General features: G+C 36.6%; 1 protein-coding gene across 2 annotated transcripts; it reads left to right on the plus strand.

Annotated features, from left to right (window-relative positions):
* Nucleotides 1-4467: 4467 nt before the first annotated feature.
* On the plus strand, nucleotides 4468-10254 carry LOC113494138 (venom serine protease 34-like). Of its 2 annotated transcripts, none has more exons than XM_026872325.1 (10): nucleotides 4468-4565; nucleotides 5651-5739; nucleotides 6159-6305; nucleotides 6627-6753; nucleotides 6985-7088; nucleotides 7771-7969; nucleotides 8283-8346; nucleotides 8597-8730; nucleotides 8961-9112; nucleotides 9737-10254. In XM_026872325.1, exons 2-10 carry the CDS (start codon nucleotides 5653-5655, stop codon nucleotides 9932-9934), a joined length of 1212 nt encoding a protein of 403 aa, XP_026728126.1. In that variant the 5' UTR covers nucleotides 4468-4565; nucleotides 5651-5652; the 3' UTR covers nucleotides 9935-10254. The 2 variants fall into 2 exon arrangements, with proteins under 2 accessions (XP_026728126.1, XP_026728127.1); XM_026872326.1 differs by lacking the exon at nucleotides 4468-4565 and adding an exon at nucleotides 5304-5403.
* The last annotated feature ends 4328 nt before the right edge of the window (nucleotides 10255-14582 follow it).

Consider the following 14582-nt stretch of genomic DNA (forward strand, 5'->3'; position numbering starts at 1 on the left):
AACCATAACTTTAACGCAAATGCAACGCAAGTGTAGAATGAAATTGTTAAACAAGGTTTGTAACATAAAATAAAAATTAAGAATTATATCTAAATAAATATATTTTAACTTAACATTGTTATACAAAAACTCATGTAGCTATAGTAATTAATTTCGAGTTTTGGTAAATATAATAGCTAATCTTCACCCACATTTTTCGAACAATATTGTTCCTATAAACATATAGTTTTACAACAAACAATTCTACAATATATTATTATATTGTATTTTATACATGGTGTTATGTAACTCATTGAAAATATGTTATTAATATTTGTATGATTTATCGAATTAAATGTAAACTTAGTAAAACAAATACAAGTGTTTCTTTTTTGTTTTTGCAAATTCGTGATGACTGGTCGTACACGAGGCAACGTAAGTACTTGGTGTACGATGGTAAGTACTTGATGTCCGATGGTAAGTACTTGGTGTCCGATGGTAAGTACTTGGTGTCGGATTGTAAGTACTTGGTGTCCGATGGTAAGTACTTGTTGTCCGATGGTAAGTACTTGGTGTCCGATGGTAAGTACTTGGTGTCGGATGGTAAGTACTTGGTGTCCGATGGTAAGTACTTGGTATCTCCCGAACATCGGCCTGGCGATAAATGCCGACGTCCATACGCCGGCATACTCAAAAGTATGGCCCTATACGGGGCCCTCATCTGGGCGGACTCACTGTGCAGACGGGTGAACGCTGCTGCCATCCGCGGGCCACAAAAGGCCATTGCACAGCGGGTCGCGAGGGCTTATCGCACAGTGGGTTTCGCGGCGGCGTGCGCTCTAGCGGGAACCCCTCCTTGAGACCTCGAGGCTTGGGTGCTCGTCAGGGTCTACGACTGGACGGCGGGGCAGAGGGCGCTCATCCAGCGCCCCGACCCGATAGAACGCGAGGACTCTCCCTGGTGCAGGTGCTGTCCGGGCATGGTTGTTTCGGATCGTACCTGCACCGGATTGGGAGGGAGGAGACTCAGCAGTGTCACCACTGCGAATCCGCGGTGGACACAGCGGAGCACACCTTGGAGGTGTGTCCATCATGGGACACACCCCGCCGCTCCCTGATGTCATCTGCTAAGAACTACACACCCCTTTTGATGAAAAAATAATTTACAAATTCGGTTCATCCAGTCCAAAGTACTATGTATACTGCTAACAAATATAAAAACAAAAATAATGCAGACTAACTAACCGACTTCAAAAAAGGAGGAAATTCTCACTCTTTACTGTCGATTGAAAATGAAGATCTCTCAATATAAATGAATTGTGTATCAAGGTTTCAAAATTTGGGTCACCATCAAAAAACAAGAAAAAAACAATAGTGGTTAGTCAAATGAAGGAGCATTATTTATTTTGTTTATCTACAAGGTTTTGAGATAAAGTACCAACTGAATTAATTACTCGAGATGCTTGTTGTTAAACTGTGTCAACATGAGAATGTTTTGTTCAACACTATTTTTAAAATTCCCGTTTTGTAGGTATTTGTTGTTCTGGAATTTGAAATCAGTCAGAGGTATAGAAACAGACTTTTCGACTGTTGGGAGCGGAAGACAGAGAAGTATTTGATAGGTTCCGGTAGGTACCTTTACAACCAGAATCTCGCAGAGCATGCGCGAGTGATCCCGTGACTCTGGCTTAGGCAGTTGAAGGGGTCTGGGGTGTTTTTGTCGGCGAAAGTTGTACATATCCCCAAGGCGTGCCTTCGGCGTGGGTTGAAATCAAAAGCGTTTCACCTCGGCAGTCGATCAAACTTACCCTCAAGATACGTCTCAATACGATACGACACACGCAATGAGCTCAAGAGGGTCCATGATAGTTACTTTTTTCAGTTGTTTACCACCTAAGCCTGCATTGTGGAATGCCATTAACAATTGAGTATTGATTTCTTAGAACCTATGTTTACTGTTTTATGTAGGACCCTAGGACCATGATTGACTTCAGATATGTGAGCCACTACATTTTAATTAGCCCTAATACAAAAATCAACAACAAAATTATGCAAGTGAATATTTCCCTCGTAATCCATATCACCATAAAACCTCCATATTATTTAAATAGCTGAAAAATACACCGTTATCAGTACTGAAACCTTCGCATGTGTTAATAACTCGTGTCCCAGTTATCACTTCACTTTATATTTCTATCACATAAACAATTAAAACGTGTACAAACATTGAAATTAACAACAGTTTTAAATACGTCTTCGTATGGAATACTTATATCTTTAGTGTGAAGCGAAAAACATTATTTTTCCATGAAGTTACATACACAGTTCCACAGTTAGAATTGTACTTAGTTTTTATTTTGTGCAGTGATACTGAGATTTTTGCTTGTATTTTTAAGTGCGATACCTAGTAAGTATCTTAGATAAATCGTGCTTGAGGATGCATTTAAATTTACGCAAGTATCTACTGAACCTACTAACTGAAGCGTGGGTAAGAGAAAAAGAACGGAACTGTTATTTTTTAATCCCTGACGTTAAGCCAAAGTGGGGCAAAAGAGCCCATTATACGTTTGATGTGTCTGCCTGTTTGTCAGTATGAAGCATCATAGCTCCCGAATGAAGTGAGCGATTGAAATGTTTTTTATTAATAGAGTTGTCTTTAAGTATGAATTTTGAGCGACTGTCAGACATATCTGTTGTAAGGGTTGAAAGTTTGAATTTCAGGAACGATTAAATAGTTCATTCAGTATTATTTTTTAACAACAAAAATCATACAAAATCGAATTCAAATAAAAAGAACTAAGCCAAACTTGATGAAGCGGACCAAATGACAGCTGTTGGTGTAATCGGTTCGTCCAGTCCACTCCTTTAAGTTTTGAAGTCTGTTGAAAATAATACGTACCTACTAAGGTTTTTGTAGAGTTAATAATAGATAGTACTACTTGTATAGAATATATACGTGCTGACAGAAACAAAAGCTATTGATGTATATTAAAATGAGACCAGAAAACGGAACAAACAGAAAACAAGAATGTGAAAATGCGTACAGAAGTTGAATTATATTTAAAGTACCGACCGATAAGCAAATCGTAGATTTTGTCGCATAAATCAATTTATATGTATTTGATTTGAAATCAAATAACAAATTCATAATTATTTCGTTTTATAATCTTTGGTAGAGGGTTAAATCTACTGTAGATTGATTTTGTTTGGTCCAACACCGATTTGGTACTACGGAAATGATTTTGCACCTTGCACATTTGCACCATATTCAGTCTTGACTGCACGGATAGCCGAGTGGTTGACGTCACCATGCCAAACCCAAGTGCGCGTTGTGTCGCGGGTTCAATCCCCGCGTAGGACAAGCATTTTTGCGATCCACGAATATTTGTTCTAAGTATGGGGTGTAATTGTGCATATGATTTGTATCTTTGTGAAACTCCCTGCGACATAAGGATTAAATTCCTTACTGCAGAAGTCGTTTTTTTTTAAGTTCTTAAATATGTTTCAATTTCACATGATTGGTAACCATTTCTAGATTATCTTATTAGCTCTCCACGTAAAAACAACAGTGCGTGGCGTGTCGTGAGATCGATCTCCACATAGGACAAGCATGTGTTCGTCGGCAAATACAAATGCTTCTTCCGAGACTGGGCGTTTTGTGCATATTACTTGTGAAACCACCGAGATACGAGGATTAAATTTCTTACTGATTTTTTTGGAGGTAGGCCAGCTCCAAAAAAGTCCTAAAATTCTAAGTTTACTCAGTCTCTTGTTAACTGTCTTCAAAAGAGGAGGTATCCAATTCGGCCGATATATTTTTTTGCTTAGTCGAGACGACAGTGTTCGTTAAGAAGTCTGCACTTATATAGTTCTTTTGTAGTTAGCGACGATTGAGAAACAAACAACTTTATCAGATAAAAGTAAAATTTTCCTTAATTAAATAATACCTAGATTTATCACAAAGTCATTCAATGTAGATTGTTTTTGGGATAAGATTTTATCATAGAGGAAAGGGTCGTTTACTTATTGGGGATCAGTAGCCAAAAGGTAAAATGGACCCTATTGTTAATAATAATATTACCGTCTTTTAAGAAGCTGTATCTCATGAACCGTGATAGTAAGACAATGGAACTGACGATGTTTTTGTGTTCCCGCTTTTCCACAAATAAATACAAAATTGGTGCTCCGACCCTGACTTGCTCATGGGCGGCTATTTACTATTTAAGAGAATTTCAATAAGTATGCGGTGATTTTTTTATATTTTCCTACGTATTATAACTACATTCTAATATTACCCTACTTGCCAGGCCAACCCAATCTAGGTAGCATTAAAAGAACTACTTAATTCGAATTAGCTACCTGATATCAATCTTGCCTTATTTGTAAACAATATCTTTATCAAGGGATATTCGCATAGATTATCAAGTTTTCATTTAATGTATAGATATAGTATCGGAAATGATAATCTTCTAATCAAATTTAAAGTGTGGTGACGAATGTAGACATTTGCAGTCCAGTGCGGTGAGCAATTCAAATATACCGGTCTTCAATTTGCTGTGGAACTACAAGACTGTGTTTTACAATAGGTAAATTTTATAAAACCGTCGTTAAAATCGAAACTATTGAAAGCAAATTTCCCAATATAAAGTAGATGCTGGTCTCTCTTGTCCAGAGAAGTAAATAGCATAGAAAATGATATTACTTATTCAATTAAATTCGATATCAAGTTTAAAAAATTAAAACCTAAGACAGGATTCGAATCCGAGTTCTCTTAATTTAGAGGCCAGTCGCTTTAGCAATTCACTTACTGGGGTCACTGACCATTAGTTTGAATTTGTTCATGTCATCGTGACACGTTCATTAAATTGGTTTTTGATCTTTTTGGCCCACCAATCATTGCGGTCATTTTCTGAAAAAGTATTTTATAGTTTGTCAATCAGTAAGGCAGAACGTAGTAAAGCATAACGTCAAAAAGACAAAGACATGAAAAATATAGGTACCGACCGACTTAAGAACTCCTCCGTTTTAAGTCGGTTAAGTCCGCCAAGACTTCTCAGGACAGGATCACATTCCAATCCAGAATAAGATTTCAATACAAAGTTATACATATATGTTATGACACTTGTAAGTACCGCAAACTGACTTCTGAATTCAAAGGGGAATAAATTACGTTATTGTATTTAAGCGAACGATGGCTGTTATTACCCCAAGTGAACAAAACTTGTAAACATAATATGTAAGATCGTAGATCACATGAAATTCATGACGCGAGCAGTATCAATATGATTTGTTCAAGTGTTACAGTAGACAATTATTATGTTAATTCGATGTTTTGATCATTGTGATAATAATTAGTGTGTTACACGAGCCGATTGAGTTCAGAAGTCGCTTATGTTACTTACTCTACAATAATCTATTTATTAGGTAAAGTGTTTTAACTTATATCAATATATTTAGATACTATTTTGGGTAGCAATTTAATGAAAGTAGTTCCCGAAAGGTGTAAGGATTTTGTATAGGGTTTAGGGGTAATTGTGGACAAATTGCCTAAACTTTCCCCATTCCTACTTTTCACGTATTTCTTGTGACAGTTTTATTTTCCAAGTAAAAAAGTAATTGTGAGTGCCTCACCGTCACGTCAAGGTGTGTTATTTTAGTATTTTTCTTTCAGATATGAGTCAGATATTCGGGGTGTTTCTTATATTGTGGCTGATAAACTACTCAGCTGCTCAAGATGCAAACTGCGATTTTTATCAAAATGTAAGTAATTATTAAAGAGAGTCAAATATTTCCCTTGTCCCGAGAGCCATTTCTATTGCTTAACTACAATTACAATGTCTGTTGGGACGAATGCGATTTGTTAACAATGTTTTCAGCATTCAATATTTTTGTTAATTAGTAGTTGTGAAATGAATTGTTTAATTTTCCGATAACAATATTAAAAAAAACTACTTTTTCAATTTACGAAAACGCTGCAAAAAGGATAATGTATGTATGTAATTAAATACAAAAAATACTGCAAAAAAATAAAAACTTAAGACAGGACTCTGACGCTCGCCATAAGCCGTGATACAATACAATGGACAAATTTGAACTCGTGGTCAGTGACCTCCGTAGTTTAACGTCAAGTCCTTTCTGAGGTTAACATTTTTCCATCGAATGATTTATTTTATTAACAGGTAGAAGTAGGCTACACATACTACATCTATAGTCCAGGGTATCCCAATAACTACTTGCCGGGCATACAATGCCGGTGGATCGCCGTCTGCCCAACAGGGTACAACTGTAGACTCAATTGTCCTCAAATCTCGATCCCTCGTGAGAATGTAAGTTTTTCATTTTTTTTTTTCAAACAAATAAGGACAATAATTTACGCTCAAATATATATGTGGCATTTCGTCACGTGATTCTGAAACTGTCATCGACAACTCACCTCATATCTCCATACATTTCTTGATTGTGATTTTGATGAATTGAAAATGATTTTGAGGTTGAGAAAACTGGGTAATGCATACATAGTGTATTGCACCTTCTAACGTTGATGAAATAACATAAGCCATAGCAATACATGATCTTTAGATATAGAACCGAAAATGTGTACACCTACAATTTTTAGACTACTTATTATTATTTGATATATTTTCTAGACACAAACATGCACCATAGATCGCCTGCTGGTCTCCCGCAGTGGTGACCCTATACTCGCTGCAGCCGACCCGTATTGCGGTCTGAGGGCAATAAACGCCGTCTCTACGGGTCAAAGATTGTCTGTAGGTAAGTAATCAAGATCAGGATGAGACATTAAGGAAACATAAAGCTGGATAATAATTTGCAATTGTGGGGTAATTTTGCGCAAACTATTTTACAATCAAAGACTGAAGTTCGAGTGGTCCCGTTGAATACTGAGTAAATCGCTGTTTCATTTAAATACGAATCAGCCTCATAGTATGAACTTACCAACTTGTATTTTTAAATGTATCATTGATTGTATTCATCTTTTTCCAGGTTTAATAACCAGTCGTAATAGTCCTGGCGGTAGGTTCTATTGTGAGCTGACGGCACAACCCGCGGGCCCTGCTTCTGGTTGCACTTGCGGTGTCAGAAGACAGGTAAATTAAATACTAAATACACGGATAGCCTTTTTCCAATGCTGTACTAAATATTTCATCATCATCATCATCATTCCCCTGCCCTTATTCCAATTATTTTATTTGGGGTCGGCGCAACATGTCATCTTCTTCCATACCTTCCTATCGGCCGTCATCTCACAAGAAACACTCTTTACAGCCATATCGTCTTTCACACAATCCATCCATCTTTCTTTGGTCGTCCTCTTCCCCTATATCCATCCACATCCATGCTTAACGCCTTCCTTACCACATGATTTTCAATCCGTACTAAATATTTGTAATAAATAAATATAATACCCCATTGTGTGAGATGTGTCACGGGTTCAATCCCCTTAGGGATAAACATCTGAAACTGGGTCTCTTTGTGCATGTGATGTGTACTTTTGTGAATGCAGAGTGGTTGAGGTCACCACGCCAAACCCATTATGGATTTGGCGTGGAACCTCAACGTCAACCGCAATGTAGGACAAGCATGTATTGTGATTTGTAAGTTTGCTAAATCCCCGCAACACGAGGATCAAATTAAAAACTGCGGGAGTCGTTTCTTAAAAAAAACTTAAATACTTTAGAGCGGTAGTCATTAAATAAAAAATCATTGAAAATTCAAATAGTATCAATTCTAAGTCTAAAATTCTATTATTAAATCGTTAATAATTTCCAGAACCGTATCGTTGGTGGTCAAGAAACAGGCATTAACGAATACCCAATGATGGCAGGAGTCATCGACGTTGACATCAGTCAGATCAAATGCGGGGCTGTGATCATCACGAATAGGTTCGTCATGTCTGCAGCTCATTGCGTGGTGGGACGCAATGTGGCCCGCACGGCCATCGTGGTTGGGGAGCATAATGTGCAAGTCGGTAAGAAGCAAACTAAGTATTTTTACTAAGTATGATTAATTCGAAGTTCTTAATCTCATTTTAGTATTTTTCCAACTATGTTGGGGTCGTCTTCCAGTTTTACCGGATGTAGTTTTTTCTATCTGACCTAGTCAACCGAGTTACCTGGGCACCACGATATCTCGTAGTAAGACTGGTGGTCAGGACAATAATCTGTTAAAATATATATTTTGAGTTATGAACACGTTAGAAACTGCAAGAGCAGCGGTCCGTAGAGGCTTGCAATTTCAGTTTGAATATCCCCATACCTAACACAGACTTAAATTGTTTTCAGGTGACTCCCCAGCCACCGCTGTTTATCGGGTGCAAAGATTTATCATACATCCACTGTACAATGAGTAAGTATGCACAGGGGATCAAACCAAATCAATTTATTATTTTTATATTTAAGTACATCGTCGTTATTATTAGAATATGCCCGTGTGGTCCCAGCAAAGACTTTCCTCTTCCCTTTCTATTTCTCAGTCCAGCGGAGGTTTAATAATAAGAAATAACGTCCCGTTTTTACCGTTTGGGCACGAACTATTTTATTAAACCTTTTTGGCAGACAAAGTAAAAGCTTAAAGAAAAATCGTGTTTTGTTTTCAGGAATATTTTTGACTACGACGTAGCATTGATTGAAGTTGTTGGAACTATAGCCTTCAGCGATCGCGTCAATGCTGTGTGCTTGCCTTTCAATTCCCAAGACTCGGACCTTACTGGGAGCAAAGTTACTTTATTAGGTAAGGAATAAAAAAGAAGTTAGGGGACATTAAATCTCAAAACTCTTACAAGGGTACGGAATTCATTTGTATGAGCAATAAAAGTGTATCTTTCACTAAGTAAGTTTCACTTCAGTCGTGTGGTCATAAGCACATGCAGTTTTTCATGAGCACCTCCCCTGTACTGGCTGTACTACCTCTTCAGCAGACCAATTGATCAAGACGTATAATCATATATTTTTGTTTAATAGGTTGGGGTACTATATACCCTGGCGGTCCGACGTCATCATATCTCCAGAAGGTGGATGTGGATGTCATTAGTCAGCGTGCTTGCAGTTCTTTGGTCAGGACCCTGACTGACAGACAGATGTGCACTCTTACCCCGGGAAAAGACGCTTGTCAGGTAAGTGGTATATACAGCCATAAAATGTACCTATTCAAAATCATAATCATCATCATCAACCCATATTCGTCCACTGCTGGACAGAGGCATCCCCAATTGCTCGCCTTCGAGATCTACCTTCGGCTGCTCGCATCCAGCTCCTGACAGCCATCTTGCGCAGATCCTCACTCTGTCAAAATCAAACGTCTTTTATTCAAATTAGACAAGGCACCAAGTTTCGCCCATTCGACAGCACCCACACTAAGCAACGGCACGGTCTTTCGATTCACAGCATTACTGTGGTGAAGGGATCGAGGAGAAATAATCTAACTTAAATTGTAGTAACTTCAGTTGGATTATTGCGGTAATTTTAATAATGTTTCCAATGATTTAAGACATACTAAACGTGTACCACAGGATACCTACAAGGATCTTTTCAAGTAACGCTGCAATAGAAATAATGTAAATTTTTGTTGGTTTTTCACAAGTGATATAACAATCATTTGGTCCTATAAAAAAAAGCTTGTTTGTTTGTCTCAGTAATTTTTATTTTTAAAACAATACTAGTGTGGAACAATACTGGCTGCTATTACAACAATTCCTAGTTATAAGGAACTTTAGCTAAACTATTCTATCTATCCCCAGGATGACTCGGGCGGGCCCACTCTATACACGGACCCCGTAACCGGGCTCCTGTTCAGCGTGGGCGTCATCAGTTCCGGGCGGAATTGTGCATCCAGGACCGACCCTGGCATCCACACGAGGGTCAGCAGTGTACTCTCGTGGATAGTCCAAAACGCACCGTACAATTACTGTCAAAAAGAATACGCAACTGCGATATAACTGGACGCCGAACTTTTATATAAGAAAGTGAATGCCCGACATTGTGGAATAGTACATACATAAATGTATGGACATCATTTCGCATATAAGTGATTGGTTATATCAACAATTATATAAATGTTACTAAGTAGCTGACTCAGCGAAAGTTGTTTTGTCTTATAAATTATTTCTGAGCAATATCTCGAGAAAAAAAAATGTATGAATAAAAAAGGTATCCCTGTTATCCGATTCTCAGACCCATTTTATATTAGAAGATTAATAAAATATACGTGCCTATTTGAAAAGATAATATTCCTTCCCAACCACAGTATTATGCCAAAGCTAATGTATTTACCAAAAATCATGTAATTTCGAGTTCCTTATTAAAAATATTGATATTGTTATTGGTCTTTTACTATTTAATTGTTCTCTTGAATTAATGCGAAAATCTGGCATTTGAAAATGCTTTGAGTGAGAAATTTAAACTTCATTGAGTTTCAATTATGTACGCTATTAGGTACGCTGCTACTAAATGCTGGAACAATATCCCCCCCCCCCCCAATAAGAAATATAAATACTCTTGCTACTTTTAGAACACACCTTCGAAAGTTCCTAATTGAATCCCAAAAAAAGCTTGGTATGACGATCTCAAACACGTCCATAATATAGGGATAGCAGGTACCTGCCTTGATGGTGTTTCATCGCCGAATTCCGGGTTTCTTGTACTCAGGGGCCTGAAAGAAGAAATATATATATATATATATATGCTTGTATAACAATACATTTTTACACATTGTTAATCACCCTTATAATAAGTAGTTAATATTTAAACACAACACACACAAAACACTTTTCATTACCACCTACCTAATTTCATCTACACACAGCACTAATTACGCCTTGATGATAATCTGCGCAGTCTACTCGACGTCCGTACGTCATTGCAGGGCTCCAGCAGAATACCAGCGTCAGGTGTTCTACCTAACACATGCTGAGCTGGACTCCCATTCGGTGCAAACTTAAGACACACTGAACCGCGCCCTATTTTTATTTTTTTCTCTGTTTCTTTGTGTTCCTTCTACCGTACTAGCATCTAATATGTAATGTTATAAAACTCTTTTTTTAGTTTTTAATGTTGCGGCAATTTGTATTGTGTACCCACTTATTTTTTATTTGTCAATTTCTTTGTGTCTGTTATTGTTTGTACTGAATAAATGCTTTATCTATCAATTGTTTTCACCCCAGAACAAATTTTGCCCAGTTATATTTGGTATTGTTATAGGAGATAAATTTAATATCTTTCAATACTGCTCATACGGTATCTATAATATTTTTAACTACGAAAACATGCTACTGAAATCAAATAGAACTAATATGGGATCAAATGACCATTCCACGAAAGGAAAAAATAATGAACAAAATTGAACGAAACTTTTTTAAGTGAATGCCAATTGATTAAAAACACCCTTATCAAAAAAGACGGCGTCCCACGTATCCCCTTGACCTTGAACTTTTAGTTCCCAACTTCGATAAGAGATGGCGCCGCCGTCGTTGCGGCCTGCGCGGCAATTCTCCCAATGAATTTAGCCGCGCAAATATTGATTAATTTAGTAAGCCGGCTCTCAACAACTTCACTCCCTCAGTCACTATTATTCTATCACAATCCTCTGTATAATTTAGATCAGAAATAGTATTTATTTGTCCATAAAATGTAATTTTATTAGCAATAGTTCCGTAAAATGTGTCCGTTTAACGAAATGTGTTTAGTAATGATTTGACGGTGTTTTTGTTTTGTTCCAATAAGCCAGCCATGGAAGTGTGTGTTAATTCGGATTTTAATGTTAATAGATAGTGATTATATTGTTTAAACATGCCCAAACGCATTCCGTTCCACGTAGTCTACGCTACAAGTGAGTATTAAGATAGTTAATTGTGTAAAAGCTTGAAAAATATGTCCTGTATAATTTCTCAGATACTCGGGTTAATCTTTTGAACCGGTAAATTGTAAAGATCTTTAGATTTTTAAGACAGTTTGACACTAATAAAGTAACACAGACTAAAACGGTTAGGCAAATATTTAATTAGCTAATTTTTATTATATGAAGGTGCTTCGTATAATTCCGCATTCAGAAAAAAAAACGGTACAACTGAAAACCAATCAAGATGCAAGTAAACACAGAAAGCAGATAAAACCAAGGATAAAATCGAAACAGGAACGAAGCATTTCTCGGTTCTAACACTATCTACAAACTAAAAATGGGATCAAAATGGAATATGAGTACAGTCAATCAATCAATCATTTATTCACAAGAATGTGGTAGGTACATATGTAGGTGATCATACTTCACATACTATCATTACAATGGTGTGTAAATCTAAGATTACATACAGAATTAATTATATACAGTTGAAATAATAGATAAGAAATCTGATCTACAAGAAAAAAAAAATTTCTCGTCGTTTAATCTATTTATTTTAATATATTTTTTCATTTTATTTTTTCATATTTTTTATTTATTTTTTTCATATATTTTTTTTTTTTTTTCATATAACAGTCTAGCAGACTTTTCTTACCACATAGTCAATCTATTGAAACCTGTACTGGAAGTAAATAAAAACAAATACTCAAAAATAAAAAAAAATATACCTGCTACTGCATTTTACACCAATATCAGCCCTGTTAAAAAACTAAGAGTGAACACCTTATCCTTGGATTTAAATTTGAGAAAAATATTAATATTTTACGAAAAGCGTGCTTGGAGTGTCTGATGTTGAATATCATTTGTCAAAACGGTAAACTTAGCGCGGACAGTATAGAAGAATAAGTCGTTGATCCTTCACCTACAGACTGTAGGTATTAAAGGCACCTTGAAGACAGCTTATCCGTCTATAGCGAAACTATTGATGTAACAAGTATAAAAATTGGATTAGCAACTGGTTTAGCCAGGGTATTCACGATATTGACTGCACGGATAGCCGAGTGGATGAGGTCACAACACCAAATCCACTGTGCGCGACGTGTCGCGGGTTAGATCCCCGCGTAGGACAAGCATTTGTGTGATCGACGAATGCTTGTTCTGAGTCTGGGTGTCTTTAAATTGTGCATGTGACTTGAATGTTTGTGAAACCCCCCGCGACACAAGAACTAAGTTCCTTACTGGAGGAGTCGTTTTTTTAATATTATTAATATTGTGTTGAATGTTGTATCATGTATGGTTTTTCATGCATGAGGTGGTGTTTTACAAGCATGCAAGTTCGATCTTAACGCACACAAAATACCAATATAATGTTGTCTACCTTTGTCGATCTACTTTATTCAAACGCATCTCTGACAACCAGTGAAGTAAAACATCGTGAGGAAACCTAGATCTTAAATAATGTAATAAATAGTAGGTATACGCACAAACAACTTAACGGATTGGACGAAAGTATGAAACTACATATCTAATTATATATCTAACTATTATGAACTATCTGAATAAGTTCATAATCTGCATTAACACGTATAAGACAGTTAGCGATGCCGATTTGTATCGGGTGGTGAAGTTAGAAACAGCCTGTAACCTATAATTACCAACCTGCAGTGATTTAGGGTCGTAGTCAATTTATTGATTTATTTTATTTATGTAAATGCAGGGGCCTTAACATTCATTCAATCAAGCACCTTCCATACATCTGCTAGAGTTCAGGAGAGCATTGACGGTAGATGCTGTTTGAGGAATAGACGACTTGGTATTCTATGCCACAGTAAGATAACTTGGATAATCTAGTAAGCGATGTCAATGCTCGAACCGTTCATATAATATTAGAAGAGTTTCCAAGATATGAAAGGTTATGCTGGTATTATTTATTGACATTTATACACCACGACTCCATCGCCTGTCGCCTGCCTACAACTGAATTACTACATTAAATATTTAATGAGCGTCGAACAGGAATCGATCGGCAGATATTGTCTAGTTATACAGCGTGGTACTACAATATGTTAAAGTTATGATTTGCTGATTCATTTAAAGGTTTATAAAATAGAATTCTGGAGCAACCTGTACTTAAAAGAAGCAAAATAATATAAGCTGCTTATTTATTTATTTATTGTTCATTTAACATGTAAATCTTTGATGATGAGGTTTGTAGACGCAAAATAATTAAATCAACAATAATTTTGCCATTGTCCTTTACGACCTAGTGTTTGCTGTTATAGTGGCAACATAATCTGTAAAACTTTCAGCTGTCATGTTAAAACGGTTTAATTTTTGGTAATTAATTTTAATAGAACAGATACAGGTACACTTTAATCTATAAAAAGATAATTACCCTAAGAGACAACTGACAAAAAAAAAACGGTTTATTGGAACACAGGATAAAAACTGATCGCCCTATTACTGAAACGGTCTTTTCAAACCGCGCAGTACCGTAGGTGCTCACATATTCACAACAACAGACACACACACACTGGCATTTAATTAAAATTGCTGCCATTATTGCGCACAATGAAACTACGAATACGTCGGGAATGTACAATATTGTAAAGTTCTCAACATTATTAGAGTGTGTTAGATCCATTGAACGATAACGTTGTGTTGTTGTTCAGAATGTGTCCATATTCCCGAAAGGTAAAATTAATTAGTAGGAAGAATTGTATTATGCTGTTGAGGACTTAAACTGCGTA

Source organism: Trichoplusia ni, chromosome 5, assembly GCF_003590095.1.
Source record: "Trichoplusia ni isolate ovarian cell line Hi5 chromosome 5, tn1, whole genome shotgun sequence".
NCBI classification, from domain to species: Eukaryota; Metazoa; Arthropoda; class Insecta; order Lepidoptera; family Noctuidae; genus Trichoplusia; species Trichoplusia ni.

Coding starts and splice junctions, on each gene's coding strand:
- LOC113494138 (XM_026872325.1), top strand. CDS start 5,653: ATGAGTCAGATATTCGGGGTGTTTCTTATATTGTGGCTGATAAACTAC. Junction 5,740..6,158: donor ACTGCGATTTTTATCAAAAT/GTAAGTAATTAT, acceptor TTTTATTAACAG/GTAGAAGTAGGCTACACATA. Junction 6,754..6,984: donor GGGTCAAAGATTGTCTGTAG/GTAAGTAATCAA, acceptor ATCTTTTTCCAG/GTTTAATAACCAGTCGTAAT.